At 36.1% G+C, this 22274-nt stretch overlaps 1 protein-coding gene across 3 annotated transcripts in view; it reads left to right on the top strand.

Moving 5' to 3' along the window:
- Positions 1-22274, top strand: part of RPRD1A (regulation of nuclear pre-mRNA domain containing 1A) — an 81673-nt gene that overhangs the window by 29041 nt on the left and 30358 nt on the right. The window contains exons 2-7 of one of the 3 annotated variants that reach the window (XM_077900496.1): positions 6238-6367; positions 10891-10997; positions 11077-11174; positions 14128-14254; positions 14364-14539; positions 15813-15967. In XM_077900496.1, coding sequence (XP_077756622.1) covers positions 6238-6367; positions 10891-10997; positions 11077-11174; positions 14128-14254; positions 14364-14539; positions 15813-15932 — 758 coding nt within the window. In that variant the 3' untranslated portion in view covers positions 15933-15967. Of the gene's footprint in view, positions 1-6237; positions 6368-10890; positions 10998-11076; positions 11175-14127; positions 14255-14363; positions 14540-15812; positions 15968-22274 lie in introns of those variants that run through there. The other 2 variants (XM_077900495.1, XM_077900497.1) reach the window with 2 other exon arrangements.

Raw genomic sequence — 22274 nt, 5'->3', positions numbered from 1 at the left:
CAGCCCAGGAGACAATCAAAATGTTTGAAATTATTGTAGGCACTTGAATTGACTTTGACCTGTTACACTGGAGAAGATGTGCATTTGCTTGGTCTAGGTGGAGTTTTTTTGTTTTGTTTTGTTTTCTCCCACCAAACATTGAAATAAGATCATGCTGCTCCTATAGGAGTTAAATTGGTGGAACGTTAAGTGAGCACTACCCAGAAGCCCTTTTCGGTATCTAGGCCCAAGTTAATTGTTTAATATGTAACTCATGTGGGGATCCCTGGATGGCTTAGTGGTTTGGTGCCTGCCTTCAGCCCAGGGCGTGATCCTGGAGTCCCGGGATCAAGTCCCACGTCGGGCTCCCTGCATGGAGCCTGCTTCTCCCTCTGCCTGTGTGTCTCTGCCTCTCTCTCTCTGTGTCTCTCATGAATAAATAAATAAAATCTTTAAAAAAAAAATGTAACTCATGTGTTTTCCCTTTATTTTATTTTTAAAGATTTATTTATTTATTTTAGAAAGAGAATGCACGGGGGGAGGAGCAGAAGAAGAGTGAGAGAAAAAATCCCAAGTGGACTCTCTCCTGAGCTGGGAGCCCGATGTGGGGCTCACTCCCATGACCCTGAAATCAGGACCTGAGCCGAAATCAAGAGTCGGACATTTAACCCACTAAGCCACCCACATGCCTCATGTGTTTTCCCTTTATTATGTAATTCTTTGTTGGTAACTTTTGACACATATCCCTCCCCAAATTATTTTTTAATCTTTCCCCAAAGTAGGTCTGTCTCCTGTGTGTTTGTATCAATGTATGTAACTTAGATATCTTTCCGTATCAGTATATTAATTTTTCTCTTTTCTTTCTTTTTTTTTTCTTTTCCTTTTGTGTGTGTGTGGGGGGAGGTTGGAGGGGCAGAGGCAGAGCAAGAGAGTATCTTAAGCAGACTCCACACTGAGCATAGAGCCCGACTTGGGGACTTGATCCCACGATCATGACCTGAGCCAAAATCAAGAGTTGGATGCTTTACTGACTGAGCCACCCAGGCACCCCTCTGTCTCATTTTTGAATAGCTGTATTGTATGGATGTACTATGATTTATTTAGCGATACCTTTCTTGTTATCATGAGTATCCTTAGTGATTTCTTTGTGCAATTATGATAATGTATCCATAGGGTAAATTCCTACACATGAAATTTACAGGGTCAAGGGATTTGTGCATTTACACTTTTCATGGGTATTGCTAAATTCTAAGAGGTTGTTCTAGTTTATATATTAACCACTAATCCCTGAAGGTATCTAAAGGTGATAATCTTAGTTGTACTTTTGCCAACTTTAGTTAGTGTCAGACTTTGATCTTGATCAGTCAAATGGGTGGGAAATGATGATTGGTTTTAGTTGCTTAATATTTGTATTTCTTTTAGCTTTCCATTCACACTAGCCCATTTTTCTATAGGTTATTGATTTGTGAGAACTCTAGAATGGAGGAGGAAATAAAAATATTTGAATTTATACTATGAAAATAAGCAAGATAAGCTAGGTCTGTAAGAAAATTTGTCTTTCATAATCTGAATTTGAAGTTGAGGTGTTTTGTTTTCTTTTAAAGATTTTATTTGGGATCCCTGGGTGGCGCAGCGGTTTAGCGCCTGCCTTTGGCCCAGGGTGCGATCCTGGAGACCCAGGATCAAATCCCATGTCAGGCTCCCGGTGCATGGAGCCTGCTTCTCCCTCTGCCTGTGTCTCTGCCTCTCTCTCTCTCACTGTGTGCCTATCATAAAAAAAAAAAAAAAAATTAAAAAAAAAAGATTTTATTTATTTATTCATGAGCGACCGAGAGAAGCAGAGACCTAGGCAGCAGAAATAGACTCCTTGCAGGGAGCCCAGTGCAGGACTTGATCCCCAGACCCTAGGATCATGCCCTGAGCCAAAGGCAGATAGATGCTCAACCGCTGAGCCACCCAGGCATCCCAAAGTTGAGGTTTTTGAGAGCAGTGTAATTTTATATTTTCCCACCCTTTAGCTATGTTGGGTAAGGTTAAGACCCAGAAGCCAAATTAGTGGAACAGATAATTAGAAGGACAGGTCTAGGCCAAAAGTTATTAATTTAGTAAATAACCAAGCAAATTTTGAATCAACTTGATTCCATAGATGGATAGATGAGAGTGACAGTTGTTGCTTTCAGTCGAGCTTAGAGTAGTTGGGAAGCATTAGACTAAATAAAAAATTTATAGTTGGAATAAGTCCTCCAATAGAAAAGTATAATAAGGTGCCTGAGACCCGTATTCAGCATTGCCTAACCTAGTGTGTTGGGTGGTCAAGGAAAACCAGAGGAACCTATTTAACTGAAGTCTAAAGGATAGGGTCAGATATCAGAAAGGGAGACAGAACGTAAAGACTGCTAACTCTGGGAAACGAACTAAGGGTGGTAGAAGGGGAGGAGGGCGGGGGGTGGGAGTGAATGGGTGACGGGCACTGGGGGTTATTCTGTATGTTAGTAAATTGAACACCAATAAAAAATAAATTAAAAAAAATAAAGGATAGGGTAGGAGTTGGGGAAGTAGAGGAGTAGTTGTATTGGGTGTGAAGAGAGAGTAGTATAGAGGGCAGAGAGAGACATTTTAGGCCTTTGATTATCTGGAGAACAGAAAATCTTTGAAGGATTTTAAAACAAGGGATGAGCTGCCAAAAGTCTGAGGCATTGTGGCAGTGGTACAGGAATACACTGGGTTTATCCACCTCATTTTTCACCCACCTCAGCTATTATGAAGCAGCCAGCTGTGTCTGACTGAACTCATGGTCCTGTCTGGGACAAATAAAATCTATTCATGAATTATCTGTGGATTATGCACTTTCTGTGGCAAACAGTTAAAGCAGTTTCTGCCAAATAACCGACTCTTTATCCATATGAACAGGTCTTGTTGTCTATAGTGATAATTAGTTTACCAGGGAAATAAATGAGGTTGTCCTGCAGTTGTTAGCAAGTCTTTAATAGATTTTTGTTTCAAGGTAATGGCTTTTCTTCTGATTTCCTCCTATAAGACCTACAGTAATGCTCATTGGTAAGTGTGCATCTGTGTGTGTATATATTTGTTTATTAAGCTTTTAGCTGCTTCTCCCATGTAGAAGTCTTCCTGCATACATAAAGAGGGTTCTTGTGTTAATAGGTAACACGATAAAATTTTAGATGTTTTTTGTACTTATTGGCATTGTCATCCACTATGATTTTAAATTTCAATCACCTTGAAAGTGTTATTAAATTAGATTATGATATTCTGCATTATACCAAAAGAAATACGAATACCATTGGTACAGTTATAAGAAAATAATGATTCACTTTTTGTTTTTAAAGATTTTATTCATTTATTTTGAAGTGAGAGAGAGCGAGAATGCATGCAGTTGGGGGAAGATGCAGAAGGGGAGAGGATGGGAGGAGGGCGTGGGAGCCCATCATGGAGCTCAGTCCCGCAACCCTGAGATCCTGATCTGAGCCAGAACCTGAGTCATATGCTCGACCAGTTGACTGAGCTACCCAGGCACCCCAAAACTGTCACCTTTTGATTATGAATAAGTAAAACTAGATTCTGAACTGATGAATTAGTGAAACTGTGTGGCATTTATGTATCCTTTGACAGGCAAAGTTTGTTTCATATTGTTTATCTAATAGCCTTAGGCTCTTCTTTTTGAAGCCTGTAGTTGATTTTTCTTTCATTTCAATTGTGAATTATTATGTAATTGTTTCTTTTCATATCTTTTCTTTTCAAGATTTTATTTATTTATTCATGAGAGGCACAGAGAGAGAGAGGCAGAGGCAAAGAGGGAGAAGTAGGCTCCCAGTTGGGAGTATGTAACTGTTTCTTACTTATGTGATGACTGAATTTGTATTGCCCTGTGACATAGAAATAAACGAAGTGAATAGGTCACACCCAGTATTAAGGGTTATATTCTTTTGCCAACAGTTTTTTTTTCTTTTTTTTCAGTTTTTTCTTTAAGGAATTATGAAATGGTTTCTTTGCTCTTTCTGTTAATTTTGTATGCTTTATAACGATTTTTGGCTTTGTTATTTTCAATTATCAAAATTCATTTGAAAATCATTTTTGTGATTTTCTTCTAAAATTGCTTGTGGGTAGTTCCATTAGCTTATTTTTGCTCTACATAAAGGTACAAATAGTTTTATTTTTTATTTTTTTATTTTTTTTTAAAGATTTTATTTATTTATGAAACACACACGCAGAGAGAGAGAGAAGCAGAGACACAGGCAGAGGGAGGAGCAGGCTCCATGCAGGGAGCCTGATGTGGGACTTGATCCCGGGACTTCAGGATCACGCCCCGGGCCAAAGGTGGTGCTAAACCCCTGAGCAACCTGGGCTGCCCTACAAATAGTTTTAAATGGAAGTAAGTTTTTTTACTGAAAATTTGGAGAAGGGGTGGGTATACCTGATAGCGGTTTCTAGGTATTTTTCATATTTTAGCCTGGGTTTCACAAAGGGAAAAAAATGAAAATAATGTCTTGATATTTGAACCTTATACAAATCCATGCTCCTGGTGTGGTTTGTTTGTTTGTTTTTTTAATATACTGGGAAATATATTTTGAAATCTTGTAAATTTTTGCTTTATTTTTTATTTTTTATTTTTTTAATTTTTATTTATTTATGATAGTTACAGAGAGAGAGAGAGAGGCAGAGACACAGGCAGAGGGAGAAGCAGGCTCCATGCGCCGGGAGCCCGATGTGGGACTCGATCCCGGGTCTCCAGGATCGCGCCCTGGGCCAAAGGCAGGCGCCAAACCGCTGCGCCACCCAGGGATCCCTAAATTTTTGCTTTAATGTACGTTGTAGAAACCATTCTGAAGAGATGGTAGCCCATGGATTTAAAAGTATTCCAGGACCCCAGGATCATGACCTGGGCCAAAGGCAGAGATGCTCAACCATTGAGCCACCCAGGCTCCCCAGGCCACATCTTTCAATAGGCCAACAAGACCATTCTGATGGATGGCACAGATTTGTAAAGTCTGGCCATCTCTGACTCACTATTTTAGTTTCTCCTAAGAAGGTTGTGTCACTAGTTTCCCTTCAAGAAAGATGTGAACTCAGAAATGGCTTTTACTGTATTGAATGATTAAACTGTGAATACTCAAATCTAGAGGACCAAATGTAGTCTGCCTGTTTTTGTCGTAAATCCAGTAAACTGGCCTACGTTAATGGTGCACTGGATTATCAGTCCTGACCCTGGGTTTCCTTTACCATTGAATGTGGATGCCACAGAGTACAGTGTTTCTGAATATAACTGTACAACTTTGAATAATTCATATTTAATTCTAGTAAAATTATAAAAAGAGCCAATATAAAAGATTATGTTCAAATAACTAAAATTTACCTATACGTATGACTCTTATTTGAGTGACACTCAATACTATACTACTTAACATTGTAACTAGTAAAAATGTATTCTGGCCCACAATTGTTAAAATCTTTTCTGTTCTTTTAGAAGGATGATTACACTCACAGAATATAGTGAGAAAGGACATCCTTTTGTCAATGAATCAGTTATTTAAGGCCATGTCATCCAAAGTGGATGAAAATCTAAACTGCCCATTTGATCTCCCTAACATTTACTCTGTTAGCTTGGGAAATATTTATTTCATAAACAAAAAATACATAAATAAATTGAAGTGATGTGTCTTTCAGCATATTTTACATTTCATACTCTTGTTTTACAATAACTTAATGATAACTGTAAAACCAGTGTGGGTATTAGAACAGTCATAAATTCAAGCTTTAGGATACCATCTTAACATGACCACTCACTATCTTACTTTAAATAAGATGTATTTCATGTAGTGTTTACTAATTTTAACAAAATTTAGTACAGATAGAGTTACAGATATGCATTTTTACCGACTTGAGGATTTTGGTGTTATAAAACTATTAATTTGGGATTAATGATAAAACTAGGAATCAAAGGTAAGTAATTTGGGCAATTTAGTAAAAGAGCAAGGAAACAAATTAATTATGGACGAGTTCCTTCTCCTGAGTCCTTTTTTTTCCTTCACATGATCCATCTCCAGAAACTAGAAACCTAGTGAATTAAAGAATAGTGACTTGATAAGTCTGGTAGTAGAATGAGAAGCTAGAGTTGAACATGATACATAAAAGTTAGTATGTTTGTTGTAGTTCTCAAACTACTTGATTTAGATATTGGGAAGGTTTGTCCAAGTTAAATGAAGATATTTTAAATAGATTTTTAATTTTTTTTTTTTCCAGCTAAACCAAACAGGAAGCTTACTTTTCTCTACCTAGCCAATGATGTCATTCAGAACAGCAAAAGGAAGGGGCCGGAGTTTACAAAAGATTTTGCACCAGTTATAGTGGAGGCTTTTAAACATGTTTCAAGGTATGGTAATTGTTTGGGTACTAGGTAATCTGTTTTAAATGCACATAATATGTCCTTTTGTTAAAATTTGCTGTAAGCCATTCAAACAAAAAACAGGGACTGTATTTCTTTGAAATTTTCATTTGAAAAGACTATAAATAGCTTTTGTAAATACATTAAATACTTCTGTGAAGGGAAATTTTTGAATTGTTGCAGTGGTGATAATTTGAAGTACTTGAATTAACAGCTTTAGGAGACCAAAAGCAGCTTCCATATTGGAATGAAGGTATTGAATTGAAAATTTGTGTGCTTATAAAGCTATCAGTTTTCCAACTAACATTTCTGGATAATAGTTGTTCCCTTTCCTTTCATATTGCTTGTAATTCTAAGGGTTTTTTTAGCGTTCGAGTATATATCATAACATTTTAAAATGCTTTAGAACTATAGAATATTTATTTAGAATATTTACAAGCCTGTTGAAAAATTTTGCTACAGAAAAATTCTAAGGATAAAAGTCAATGCTTTGGCTTAAGCCCTTTTTAAATGCTTATTTCCAAACCTGCACAAGTATTTGGTAGATTACTGGGTAAACATTATTGGGGTAGACTACTGAATCCATCTGAATTATAGAATCCAGGGGTAAATAAAGATCTGTGTTGAATGATTTTAGGATGAAAATATACTCCAGGCATGCCCCGCAACTTTAGTCATAGTGGATACATTTTTCAAAAATTAGTGTGTAAAATACTGCTGTATGTTACTTTCTTAAATGAATATTATTTATCTTTCTATTTATTTATTTATTTATTTATTTATTTATTTATTTATTTATTTATGATAGTCACAGAGAGAGAGAGAGGCAGAGACACAGGCAGAGGGAGAAGCAGGCTCCATGCACCGGGAGCCCGATGTGGGACTTGATCCCGGGTCTCCAGGATCGCGCCCTGGGCCAAAGGCAGGCGCCAAACCGCTGCGCCACCCAGGGATCCCTTATCTTTCCTTTTAGATAACTTTTACCATCTTTTCAGATGTTGGCATTTCTTAAGAGTTCAGTCATAGGCCCTCTTCCCTGTGGTCATATTCTTCACTTGACCTCTGGGCAATTTCATACATTATATATATTTAGTTATTATCTACACCCTGATAACTCACAATCTTACATGCCAATCCAGATGTGTTTCTTTCTTTTAGTTCTTTGTGTCCTGTTGCCTAATAAATTTCTAGTTCCATGCCTCCAGACATCTCAAACATATAATGTCTCATATTGAATTCTTATTATGTCCTTGCTCTCTGCCAGACTTGTTCCTCCTTTAGTTTTCACTCTCAGTGGATGCCAACTCCATCTATCCAAAGGCCCATCTGAGAAATAGGGTGTTATCTTTAACTTTCTCTAATACTGTGATTTATAGTATTATCACATTCTCCTTTCTTCTTCATTCCTCTTCTTCTTTGTAGTATATATAGTTCCCACAGTTCTTTAGATTTCTTTCCATTCCAATTTCCATAATGTCTTTTTTTTTTTTTTTAAGATTTTTATTATTAGAAGGGGGAAAGAGAGAGTATGCAGGCATAATAGCACAAGTGGTGGGGCAGAGGGAGGTGCAGAGGGAGAGAGAGAAGCAGACTCTTTACTGAGCTGGGAGCCTGACATGCACCTTCATCCCAGGACCCCAAGATTATGACCTTAGCTGAAGGCAGGCACTTAACTGACTGAGCCTCCCAGGTTCCCCCATATTGTCATTTCTATATAATTGCAGGAGCCTCCAGTATTATTTAATCCATTTAGGAAACTAGCCACAGTTGCAGAGCTGATCATAACATTCCCTTGCCTTTGAGTTCTCATTTGTCCCAGAGATCACATCTATAGTCCTGAGCAAGACTTAAGGTATTGTTTCATGGCCCTGTCCACATCTGCAACTCCTATCTCACATTTCTTCCACATATACACTTTATAGTCCAAGTTTAGGTTAACTGAACTCTTAGTTTTTCTACCTTAAAAATATGTTGCCTCTCCTGAAAAATTCAATAAAGTGTTTATTGACTACCTACTATGTGCTGGGGCCTAAGAATACTGTAGTTAACGGGATAAAGTTCTGTCCTAGTGGAGCTTGCACTTCAGTGGATGACAAAGGTAATAGCTAGATGGAGAGGGGAATATATATTATGACAGTAGGTAAATACTATGAAGAAACAAATTAAGGAAAGAACTAGATAGTATGAGAGCTTTATATCATGAGATAAAGAATGACTATTTTGGGGAAGTGGCATTTGAACAGAGACTGAAGGAAAAGATGAAATGTGCTACTTGAGCATGTTGAGGGAGAGGATTCTAGGTAGAGGAATACTGGCAGAAACAGTTGCGTGCTGGGCATATTTGAGGATCAGCAAGAAGAAGGTATCTAGAGAATGTGTACTGAGTAGCCAGGAAGTAGAACATGTCTACTTTGTGGTCCAGGATAAGGATTTTGGTTTTATTCTTGGTATGATTTTTTTTTTAAGATTTTATTTATTTATTCATGAGAGACAAAAGAGAGAGAGAGAGAGGCAGAGACATAGGCAGAGGGAGAAGCAGGCTCCATGCAGGGAGCCCGATGTGGGACTCAGTCCCGAGACTCCAGGATCACGCCCTGGGCTGAAGGCAGGGGCTAAACCGCTGAGCCTAATCTTGGTATGATTGATAGTTCTTTGGGGATTGAAGAGCAGTATGATTTGTTGTTGTTGTTGTTGTTTTAATAAAGATTTTACTTATTTATGCATGAGAGACAATCAGAGAGAGAGAAAGAGAGAGGCAGAGACACAGGCAAGGGAGAAGCAGGCTCCACTCCGTGCAGGGAGCCAGGCATGGGACTCGATCCCGGGTCTCCAGGATCCCACCCTGGGCTGAAGGCAGCGCTAAACCGCTGAGCCACCAGGGCTGCCCGATCAGTATGATTTGATTGACATTAGTGGAGCATAGAGCGAAAAGTAAGAGCCTAAGAGACCAACAAGAAGACTTAAGAAACCCAGGGCAGCCCGGGTGGCTCAGTGGTTTAGCTCTGCCTTCAGCCCAGGGTGTGATCCTGGAGACCCAGGATCAAGTCCCACGTCGGGCTCCCTACATGGAGCCTGCTTCTCCCTCTGCCTGTGTCTTTGCCTCTCTCTCTCTCTCTCTCTGTGTCTCTCATGAATAAATAAATAAAATCTTAAGAAAAGAAAAGAAAAATCCAAACAAGAGGTAATAGCAGTTCAGTGTACAGTGGTAGTGATGAAGGCAGTAGGAGGTGGTTGGGAGTAGTCTGTTTGCCACTTCCCTGTTTCAGGCATCTGATCTCAAATATCATTTCCTCAGATTATTTTTTTTATTTTTTATTATTTTATTTTTAGATTTTATTTATTCATGAGAGACATTGAGAGAGAGAGAGTCAGAGACATAGGCTGAAGGAGAAGCAGGCCTCCATGCTGGAAGTCCAATATGGGACTCGATCCCGGGATCACACCCTGAGGCGAAGGCAGACAGACGCTCAACTGCCAAGCCATCCAGGTGTCCCCCTCAGATGCTTTTTAAAATCTTTCTTGAAATGGATGAGGCCTCTGTATTATGCTTGTCTCTAAAACCTTGTTCTTTTTTTGGCACTTATAAATAACAACAGCTGCCATAAAGCTCCATTTGTTTCTCCAGTGTCAAAAATAGAGTGTTGATCAATAAGTATTTGTTAAATAAATTTAAAAATCACAATTTGAAATCTTCTTAGCGTCATATTCAGCTCCCATTCAGTTAGGGCCATCTTCTTTGTAAGCGCCTACTAGCCAGTAAGAGTACTTTTTACATTTTTTTTGGTAATTTTTTGGTAATTTTTTGTTTAATAATGTGTTTAGGGGCACCTGGTTGGCTTAGTCGGTAGAATGTATGACTCTTGATCTTGGGGTTGTAAGTTTGAACCCCATTTTGGCTATAGAGATTACTTAAAAAATAAAATCTTTAAAAATATATATCTATAAGCTTTTTTTTTTTTTTAAAGATTTTATTTACTTATTCATGATAGAGAGAGAGAGATAGGCAGAGGGAGAAGCAGGCTCCATGCCGGGAGCCTGATGTGGGACTCGATCCTGGGACTCCAGGATCACGCCCTGGGCCAAAGGCAGGCACTGAACCACTGAGCCCCACCCAGTGATCCCCCCTATCTATAAGCTTTTTTTTTTTTTTTTTTTTCATTTATGATAGTCACAGAGAGAGAGAGAGAGGCAGAGACACAGGCAGAGGGAGAAGCAGGCTCCATGCACTCGGAGCCCGATGTGGGATTCGATCCCGGGTCTCCAGGATTGTGCCTTGGGCCAAAGGCAGGCGCCAAAGCGCTGCGCCACCCAGGGATCCCTCTATAAGCTTTTAAAGGAAGCAGAGGATATGTCTGTCTTAATCACTTCACCCCTGAACTTCTGGTCACATACTGGTGCTCAGTAAATATTTGGACAGCTTTTTTCAGGGAATGAGTATGTGGTTGTATTGAAAATCACCATTACCTTTTCAGTAGCTCTATTAATTATTTTATTTATTTTTTTTTCTTTAGTGAAACTGATGAAAGTTGTAAGAAGCATCTTGGAAGGGTATTATCTATTTGGGAAGAAAGGTCTGTTTATGAGAATGATGTGTTAGAACAACTTAAGCAAGCTCTGTGTAAGTGTGTAATCTTTTATTATGATCTCTTCGTTAAAATGTTTGCTTTCATTAAAACTTCAGTGTTCTTTCAATTCAGATGGTGATAAGAAGCCTAGGAAGCGAACTTATGAACAGATAAAGGTGGATGAAAATGAAAACTGTTCCTCTCTGGGATCTCCAAGTGAACCACCACAGGTAGAAGTTTTTCTCTGTTAAGGGAGTTATGTTACTATTACTTCATGTGGCCTTGAATCAAGCTTTATTAATTTCAAAGTTTTACTTTTATAAATTGATTTTTATTATTGTAATTTAGTAAAAGAAGCTATATGAATATTTATTTTCTGATTAACAGATTGCTTATGTTTAATGTAGCATGTTATATATTGTGTATTAGGCAACTGTATTTTGCATAGAAAAGGCAACTGTATTTTGCATAGAAAGAGGATATCTGATTGTTAAGTATGATTAGGTCTGGTGAGATATCTGCCATTTAAATAGTTTCATTTTAAATAAAAAAAACATTGTATGATAAGGCTATATTTTAATATAATTTAAGTGCATTGAAAATGCCATTCCTTAACACTGCCCTTTAGAGTACTTTTTCTTTTAAACATGTAAAAATGAGTGTTAACAGTAACAAGCATGTATTCATACAGTTCTGTGTAACTATATAGAATCATTTAATTCCATGGTAAAAATAAAATGGATTAGAGTCATTATCTTAATACCCCATGTCCTCCCAAGTTGATACAGTATAGCATTCTTTACCCGTCAGATGATTCCAGAAAGACATTTTTAACTTTTAATTATGTGGGCATTGAGTGTTAAAGCTTCCTCCTTCTATGTTTCAAACATATAGGAGGGACAGATAAAATTTAAAAGGAGAAAATGAAGACATAGCCATACTCATAAAACAAGGTAAATATCTTTGTGGGCTAGAAATGGTACAGAAGCACAACTCCATATGTGAGCCAGAGCCTGGTTCTTGCTAAACTTTGGTCTGGAAGCAGACATGGCTTTCCAGAAATACTAGGGTAATAAGAACTCACAGTGCTCTGTGAGAGTTGGAGGACTGGACCTGAATTCACTGCATGAAACCAGAGGCTGGGTGAAACTCTTTTTCCATTGAATGGAGCTTGAACGAAAGATAAAACCAGTTACTCCTAGAACTGTGGGTTTATTATATCAATATTTGTACTGGAGAGGGAGAATAATCTGACCAAGGTGCTCAGCTAGGACCTGAACTCAATTAATTGCCTGTTCACTCCCTGACAGGAGGTGCTGAAGCCCACATAAACACTAGGGGAAAAAGCTTGAGTAAAAAATAAGAACATAACATTTCAAACAACCAAGCGCTAAGGATTATATCTCTTTTTATTTGATAATAATTCAAGACAAAGCACTTTGTGCTAAGAGCCCTGTTATGATTTCATAAACAGTATTTTACCTGAGTTCCTAGATACAGGGTCTGATCCTCTTGTGTTCTCCCTGGTAAGAAGAATAGCCTCAGTTGTACTTCTTAGGAGTATCTGTCCAACTCTAATCTAGTATTTAAATGCTGTTGCTTTTCATTTTATAATGATTATTTTCAGATTAGTTGTACTGCTTTATTCTTAGTGATTCAGCTTTGTAGTTACCATTTTATTTATGTCATTCTTTATAAGAATGGCTACAATTTCTCTTTGTAGGATCCAGTTGAACTCATTTCATTTTCCTCTATTAGAAAGTTTTAAGGTAGTAGTGTTTTCAGACAACTTTGCTTTTTTTTCTGATCCTTGACCCAGCCCTGGAAACTTTGAATTAACTCACATGGAAATGTGAAGGTGAGATAAGAGTAGGTTTTAGTTAAAGCATGCATGTCAAGACTATAAAGCCAGATTGCTTCTCAGAACTTCAGAAAATTTTAGAGCTTTCTAAGTCTGAGTAAAAATGACGATATAAAGGTTAATTGGGGTACCATGAGAAACAAGCTTCCTGATAATCACTGTTGCTCTTAAGCTCACTTTCATTTGTGGGGGCATATATATCAAAATGACTTTGTAAAATATTAGAATTAAACACATAGTAATGAATTAAAAGCATATGTGGGATAGTATATTTCTTACTAGGCTCCATTCATTCTTACCATGTGTGATGATTTACTGTGTGCTAGACCCCAGTGACAGCATTTTCTGGGAATAGCTTAAAGAAAAATCAGTAATCATCTGTCAGTGTCATCTTAATGTATACACTGAATTGGTTAGATCTTATATTTTTAAGAGTGTGTGTGATTACCTACTGTTCCAGAAACTAGTCTTAGAGATTAAAAAAAGAAAAGAAGGAGGTGGGATGGAAATGGAGTCCAGTAAAAAGAAAATGTATTCATTTTTCTTTGAAATAAATTTATAGACATTATGAAGTTATCAGCAAAGGCTTGCCATTCCATCCTAATTATATCTGATATAAAAACAATGCAAATAAAATATTCTAATGATAAAATAATTTTTATATTGGTTAAGTGTTATGCAAGTATTAGTCATCAGACATGGAATTTTGTGGTATTTTAATAATCTTATTAACAAACTGTAGGATAGTTGTAGATGCCCTATTTGAACATACTCCAGAACTACACTGTTCTTGTGCTTTAATTACATCATGTAGAAATAGAATCTGTGAGACTCTTTGTTGTAGTAGAACATGCTTTGTATCCCCCTTCCCAAATATCCAATTTGGTATTAAAAGATTCTGCTCATGTATAATGATAATATAATGAATATGTTGTATAAAACTTTATTGTCTAGGTTGAAATTATAGCCTGATTTCCCTTTTGCCATTGTATGTATTTGGCATATAAATCAAGCAAGTCACTTTCAGAGTCTGATAATTACTTTTACACTATCTGTCTCTGCCACTGGAGTATGACTTCCTCAAGGCTGAGGGCCATGTCTTATTTTAGTTTCCAATTTATATATCTCTAATACTTAATAGAGTTTAACTTCTTTGTCTTAATACTTCTTAAAAGAAATGGACTACCTCAAAAGTAGTTTATATTTAAAACTTTGCACAGATGTATAGCCCATAGGGAGTGAAAAATATGAAATAAATTATAAGTCTTTTGTATTTGTTTAAGCTTCATTTATTATGGTTCTAAAGTTGTGTAACTTTTTAGACTCTAGATCTTGTTAGAGCATTACAAGATCTAGAGAATGCAGCTTCAGGTGATGCAGCAGTTCATCAAAGAATAGCATCTTTACCTGTTGAAGTCCAAGAAGTATCCCTACTAGATAAGATAACAGGTAAGAAAAGAAAATGTGATCTGGAACTTTTTTGGAAGTCAGGGTGAGGGAACGGCATATGGCATTGTTTTTGTTGTATAATAATGTTATTATTCTGTGCTTTTCTTAGATAAAGAATCTGGAGAAAGGCTTTCTAAAATGGTAGAGGATGCTTGTATGTTGCTGGCAGATTACAATGGCAGATTGGCAGCTGAAATAGATGATAGGAAGCAACTCACTCGAATGTTAGCAGATTTTCTTCGTTGTCAAAAGGAAGCCCTTGCAGAGAAAGAGCATAAATTGGAAGTGCGTAACCTTTTCCTTCTTTAGTGCTTATTTGTTTAATTTATTTTTTGGTAGGAATTTCAAAATACTATGTTCCCACACATTTTGCACTTTTTTGGACATAGACCTTTTTAGACAATGGCGCAGGTAAGCTACTCCTTGCAAGAATGGGCTTCTTTCTGCTAGAAGCAAATCAGCCTAATTAAACTTAGAAATTTGGTGTTATGAAAATTACTTGCTTTATAAAACTATTCATGTGAAATTCCAGTAATATTAATTCATCCAAAAAGTTTAAATTCTATTGTCAAGAACAGAACTAATGGGAAAATAGTAGTATAAAGTCTGGTGTCAGCTACAGGAAATTATGGTTGGATTTATTGAATTCCTGTTCTGAGTACACATATGTACTTTTAGGTATACAATTAAGAAAAAAAGTTTTTTGGCATTGAACTTATGGGATGCTATTCCCCCTCTCTCTGTCCCTGAACAGTTCATCAGTTCTGTTCAAGAAGTTAGTCTTCAAGTTAGTCTTTTGTTCCATCCCTGATTCTGATGCTTAACATATTCCCACACCTCACTTCTGGCTCTCACACACCCTTAGGGAGAAGAAAGTCATCACCCCTTTAAGTTAAGTGGTGATTGATACTGTTGATGAATCTGGAGGTGCAGGGGTGAAAAAGAGAAACATTTTCCGATTTCCTTCGAGCAGAGTAGTTGTTGTCAGGGGTGGATGAGCCAGAATCTTTTTTGACTAGTTTTTGTTTAAAATTGTTTATTGCTATAGCAATTTTTATTCCATATGTATATGTACAAGAATTTCTCATTTGTCTGGATCCCTTTATTAAACCATTTTCTATAAATTTGTAGGTATGATACTGCCTCTATTTAGAGTTGCTTTTATTCGTGTTTAGTTCTTGTTTTAGCAGTCTCTGCCAAAGAGGATCATCATTTCTATCTGTGAGACCAGCTTTTTGATCAAGAGCTCTCCCACCCCAAATTCTCAGCTTTTAATTTAACATTGCCCCTTTTCAATATAGAGCATAGTTGTTGGCATCATACTCTGCATTTAGAAAAGTATCGTCATTGTACATAGACAGGAGAAGGTAAAAAATTTTAAGACGGTAACATATGTTATTTAACTTGGCCAGTTTTTGATCTTGTGATGCAACTTCACTCTTAAACATACTATTACTTGTTTTATTGTTAGCAGAGTTAAGGGTAAGTAATGTTATGCAATTTTTGTCCTCAGTCTTTTGGTATGGTTTCTTTAACTTCTATTGAGCTTCTGTTGCAGGTATTGGACATGGGCGTATCTTCTAACGATGTCATCATCATTAGCATATTCTTCCTGCTAAAAATAAATATCAAACTCCAAAGCCTGTATTGTCTCCTGTTTTTGAGAATTGAAGACTGAAACTGTTATGCTTGATTATTTAATCACTGGTTACAAAAAATAGAATTTATGTTTGAAATGTAATTAAGTGTAGAAATAGATCAGATGTCACCCTCCACTTCCTTCTTTTCCCAGTTCTTTCAGCTAGATGGTTATAGGTGATGAGGCTGATGATAATAATAGCAATAACATTTACCATGTGTCAAGTACTATTGAAAGCACTTCACATCTCTCAACTCATTTAATCCTATATAGTAGGAAGAATGATCCCCGTTTTACAGGTAAAGAAAGGGAGGAGGCCCAGGAAAATTAAGTAACTTGCCTAAGGTCACAAAGAGGTAGTGAGTTGTTAAGAACCCAGGAACTCTTTCTCCAAAAGGCACATTTGCTTCCAGGTTTTACATAAAGAGATTTAAGATCACAGCAAAAGCTAAAAAATCTCTCTTCAGCTCTTTCCGTTTCCTCCCTCCTCAGAGGTAATCACTGTCTTAAAGTGTTCTAGGCACTTTTTTGTTTTTCAGTGTCACTGGATATTATATTAAAAAGAGACCACCTAAATTATACCGAACATTAGTTTACAAGTAATAAAAATTTAGATTTCCAATAAATTAGGAAGTCATTCCGCAGAACTCTTTGTTACCATTTAGAACTAAGTGATTCCTTTGTCAGATTATGGAAATGATTTGAGGTAGACATTTTTTGTATTGAGTAGATGGCATCATTTTGAAGTTGAGACTGAACGATCAAGATTTATATTTACCATATAAGCTTTTTCAGTTATCTGCATCTTTGAATACCAACTGTCATTGACCAGGTATTGATGAGTCCTTTTTTTGGTTTTCATTTTTTTTTCTTTAAATTGAACATAAATGTAAAGTATCCATTCAGGGATTGTCTATTTCATATATTTTTTAAAGAGGTTGCTGTTAAAGCATTTGTAATGAATGAAAACATGAAGTGTTTTTTTTTTTTAATTTTGCAAATTATGAATCATTATTTTTGGAACTTGTGACAAACATAGCTGGTTATTAGGCAGATAACTTAAAATATTTGACAATCTAATGTTTACAAAATGACATGTCACAGATTGCTATAGAAATCCTATTTCACCATTCAGAAGTTGAAATTATTTAATAAACTCTTGTTCACTTAGTTTATTTTTGGAAGGCATTCATGGATACGGTACTTAAAATGACATTTTGATTTAGTTTGATACTTTTGGGGAGGGGAAATACAGAGATCAGCAATTCTTTCATATTTAATAAGAATTTCTTTGATGCTCGGTTTTGGATACTTTTTTCATGATACAGCTGGTATAAGGAAATACAATTTTATAAAATCCATTTTTATGTCACTGATCTGTTTTAAATTGCTAGAATTCCATGGAAAATTGATTGTCTAGTCCATGAAATAGATTTACATAGAAGATTGGAAATCACAATTTATGGCTCTTAAATTATAGTTCAAAGTTCTGTAAGTCAGGATGGGAAAGCTGTCAGGACTGTGTTTATCTTTTGCAGTCTTACATCAGTATATTCAAATTTAGCTTATTTTAAAATTGAGGGCATAGTATTCATTGTATGAATGTTGTTTGTTTAGTTTAAGTCTGTCCCTCTTCTCATGGTGTCAGATTGCAACCACTAAGTTGCTTTTATTAGTTTTGTACATTATAGGTAGCGCTGCAGAGAACATCCCAGTGATGCAGACTCATACAGTTTTGCAAGTATATATGCAGGATTGATTGTTGGAATCAGAATAGAATATCTGGGTCCAAGCGAATGTATGTTTAAGTGTTGACAGGGTATTCAAGTCCACCAAAAGGTTCTGCCTTTTTATTTTTTTAATTTTAATTAAATTTGTAATTTTTTTGTTCTTTCTTTATGAGTATAATTGATGCATAGTGTTACATTAGGTTCAAGTGTAGATGTTCTATCTTTTAAAACATCATGCAATATGAGTTCATCTTTTCCTTTACCCTTTCCTTTAGCCCACACTGAATATCATTGATCTTTTAAATTTTTGCATATCTGTTTAAAAATTATTTTTTTATTCACTCAGATTGGTCATCTTTTAAAAATACTAGCAAAACTTAATAAAAATAAATAAAAATACTTATTAGCCTTTTTTGTTGCCAATTCCCTATTTCCTTTGACTACTTTTCTATTTGGTTCTAAGTTTGTGTGTTAATGTTTGTCTTGTCTTTTATATATTCTGGGCTTTCTGGTTATAGTTAAGATAGTATTCTCAATTCATAAGTATAAACATACTATGCTCTTTTCCTGGAGATTTTTTTCTAGTAATTTTATTCATTAGGATTTTTTAATTTATATGACCTAGGGATCTAATTGAAAGTGATAGTAAGTAAATGTCCCTTGTCATGTATCAATTAATGATCAATCAGTTATTGACTGTCTTTTATTATGTTGTGAAATGCTATTTTTGGTTATACTTAATTCCTATATATGTATATATGAGAATGTAGTCCCTTTTTTATTCTGCTGGCCCATTTATCTTTTACTCATCTTTAATTATGCAGTAGAATTTTATTTGTATAATTTTTGGTATTGTTTGTGTCTACAATTTTAAATAATTATTATGTATGTGAGTTTTTACTTTCTTCCACTTATTTTATACATATTTGCTTTCATACTAAATATTTCAAATGGCACTTTCCTAAGTAGAGATTTCTTAATTTAATGGCCTTCTCCATTTCTGAATGCATGGTTTTACTTTTGTTGTCCATCCCCTCTATCTGCTAGACCGTATTTTCCAGGATTTTCTAAAGTTTACTTTCATAAAACTTTGTTTTCCAGAAAGTTCAGTTTTCATTATTTAAATGCTTAAGATAAATTTTGTTTTGTCTGGGACATTTAATGATTAGATGTTTCTAATGTCTCCTCTTACTATAGGAAAGAAGAATATTTTAAATAGCACTGAAAGTACAAATTTAAAAACTTTACTGAAGGGATCCCTGGGTGGCGCAGCGGTTTGGCGCCTGCCTTTGGCCCGGGGCGTGATCCTGGAGACCCGGGATCGAATCCCACGTCGGGCTCCCGGTGCATGGGGCCTGCTTCTCCCTCTGCCTGTGTCTCTGCCTCTCTCTCTCTCTCTCTGTGACTATCATGAATAAATAAATAAAATCTTTAAAAAAAAAAAAAAAAAAAAAAAAAAAAAAAAAAAAAAAAAACTTTACTGAAGATATTACCTGCATGTAGCTTTTTGATGGTTATTTATCAAGTTTCATATATTACTAAGGGTATAGTAGTAAGAATATGGAGAACTGCTTATGTATGCTTTCATCTGTAGTTCACTTATTTCTTACATTTTACTTTTTTTCGTTGAAATCATACTGATGTAAATTTAGAAATTTGATAAGATGGAGCTATATGAATTTTTTTATTTTTAGATTTTAATTATTTACTCATGAGAGATACACAGAGAGAGAGGGGAGCAGAGGCATAAGCAGAGGGAGAAACAGGCTCCACACAGGGAGCCTGATGTGAGTCGATCCCAGGACTCCAGAATCATGCCCTGGGCCAAAGGCAGATGCTCAACCCCTGAGCCACCCAGGCGTCCCTATGAATTTTTTTAAAAAGCAGATATACTAATTACTCAATGGTTTCTTATATTATTTTTTGAGATCTAAATATTAAGTGTAAAATTTTTGTGATTATTTTTCAAGAACCATAATCTTAATCACTTTTTTTGATTATGCAAGTAATCTATTTTCATCATAGGAAAAAAGCTTCTTGAGCAAAAGGCTTATTAGCCCTGTGTTTTGGCACCTTGTATTTTGCATACTGTTGTTTTCATATAATATATGTGCAACTTCTATGCCACTGTTTTCCTTTTTAATGAACGGCTGTATTGTAAGTTAACAGCTACATGTTCTTTGACAGTGTAGGTGTTTCAGTTGCTTGGATATTACTAGAAACAGTATTGGAGTGAACATCTCTTGTAGTATATTCTTGACTCCTGTATATCTTTTTTTATGATAAATTCCTAAAGGTGAAATTGCTGATTCATGTTAAGGACTTGATACATGTTATCAATCTAACTTTCAGTAAGATTATACTAGATCATTGTGATGGCCTTCTTTTTGGGTCATTCATTTTCTCTAGAAAAAAATGCATCCGATTGCTGGGTAGATAACATAGGGCATCTGTTTTCAGAACGGTGCCTTTTATCTGATTTGGATTTTCAAATGCAGATCTTCGGCTTGGTTTCTCACTCCTATCTTTTGCTCTATGGGATAAGAGTTGTAACAGTAGGGATTTTCAGGTGATCTTTATTGTCAACCTTAAGACTTACTATTGTATTTCAAGGAGCTTGGTACTTCAAAGTCCTGAGCCTCTCCAAAGTTCCTCAGGATGAATTATATCACTTTCGATCATTATTTCTTGTTCCAGTTTTTTCCATCTTTCACAAGTGTCTTGACAGCTGTGTACTTCGATTCCCTCTTCTCCATTCCTTTGGGTTTCCACCTTTATAAATTGTTTTATTATTTTAGTGCCATTTGGGGAGTGAGTGGAGATAAATACGAGCTCAATTTATTATAAAAATGGAAGCCCATTATGTCTTGTTAAATAGAACTAGTATATGTGTTTTGTAACTTCTGTGAAACTACCCTTGTCTAAGGGGTTGGTCCAACATTGCCTAGATTGTTAACAACTGATCTTCCTGTTTTTTCTCTTAGAGCCAATGCAACTGCAGCCTAGTTTATCTTTGAAGAAGTCAGATCTCATCATACCCTTGTTTAAAACTCTACAGTGCTTCCCATTACACTTTTAGATCTTACTTGAAACTCCGTATATGGGCTATGAGATCACTAGTCATGAGTCTCCATTTAGCTTTATCTTGGGACTATCTAAGCAGCATCCATTTTACTCTAAAAGCTTGTACAGGTGAAACATTTCTCACATAAGGGTTTCTGCTTTGCTAACAAGGTAGCTGGAATGCTCTCTCCACTAGATCTTTACTTAGCTGGTGCCTTTTTAAATTTAGATTTATGTTCCTGTGTCACCTCTTCAGAGTCCTTCAAGTATCCCTTTGCCCTCTTCCTACCTATTATGTTACACTGTCATTTTCTTTTTTCTTTTTTTAAAGATTTTATTTATTCATGAGAGACACAGAGAGAGAGAGAGAGGCAGAGACACAGGCAGAGGGAGAAGCAAGCTCCATGCAGGGAGCCCCACGTGGGACTCGATCCCAGGTCTCCAGGATCATGCCCTGGGCTGAAGGCAGCGCTAAACCGGCTGAGCCACACAGGCCGCCCCACTGTCATTTTCTTTTTGGCTTTTTGTTTTTTATTTTTCCTTCACGGTACATATCATTATTTGAAAATTTAAAACTTTGTATATGTATTTAGCTATCATCTGTACCTGCCATTAGAATGTGAGCTCCATGAGAGGAAGAACTTTGTTTTGTTTTTCATGTTTATTGCCATATCCTAAGCTCTTGGAGTAGTGCTTTTCTCCTGATAGGCATTAAGTTTTTTTTTGTTGAATGAGTAAATGATTCAAATGATGAATGAGTGAATACCAGTACAAATGTAATTTGCAAGAAGTATATAAATATTTATATTTTAAATGGTGATTTATTTTGTAGTTAAATCAAAAATTATTTTACCCGTTTGCCCTGTTTTTCCTTCAGTAGAATAACATGTTAACAATATGTTAGAAAGTATGAATAACAAGTGAACAGTACTCAGCAGTGAAGAAACACTGAATTTATAAGAGTCACAGTGCTACCTGGTGGAAGAACTGAAGCCACAAATGAAATCAGAATCTTTAAAGCCAGTGTTCTTTATTTTTACAAAGAAAGGAATTTAAACAGTAACTGCCTTTTGCTTGCTTGCTCATTCAAAGAATAGAGCTGATAATAGAAATACCCTTCTAGAGGTGCTTTGTGATTAAAGAATTTATGGGCACAAAGCAATTAGCACCCTGCCTGAAGCAAGTAAGTGCTCAGTAACTGTTAACTTCTACTATTTTTACTGTAGCATTTGAGAATTAATAGAAGTGAGGTGAGATTGAAAAGTAGATTCCAAATTAAACTGATTGTTAGAACAGTGCAGAGGATGGAAAGGAATGGTAGCACTGGCAATGTTTGCAAGCCTGGAGAAATTTGCAATAAGGAGACCAGGCAGGGTTTAACTAGAAAGCTTTATAGTATGGGTATTGAAGGCCTGAACCATAGTTGGTGATAGCAGTGAGAAAATAAAGGGAGAATAGGTATAGGGAACAGTTGAATCATAAGAATATGTAAATTGGATCTGAGGGTAGAGAGGTAGAAGGAATCCATGATAAAGAAATTTTGAAAACCTTGGAGCAAATGATTCTGGCATTGGCTAAAAGAATATTA

This window comes from Canis aureus, chromosome 6 (genome assembly GCF_053574225.1).
Source record: "Canis aureus isolate CA01 chromosome 6, VMU_Caureus_v.1.0, whole genome shotgun sequence".
Lineage (NCBI taxonomy): Eukaryota > Metazoa > Chordata > Mammalia > Carnivora > Canidae > Canis > Canis aureus.
Note: the sequence above shows the minus strand (reverse complement) of the source record. Positions and strands in the feature narration are given on the sequence as shown.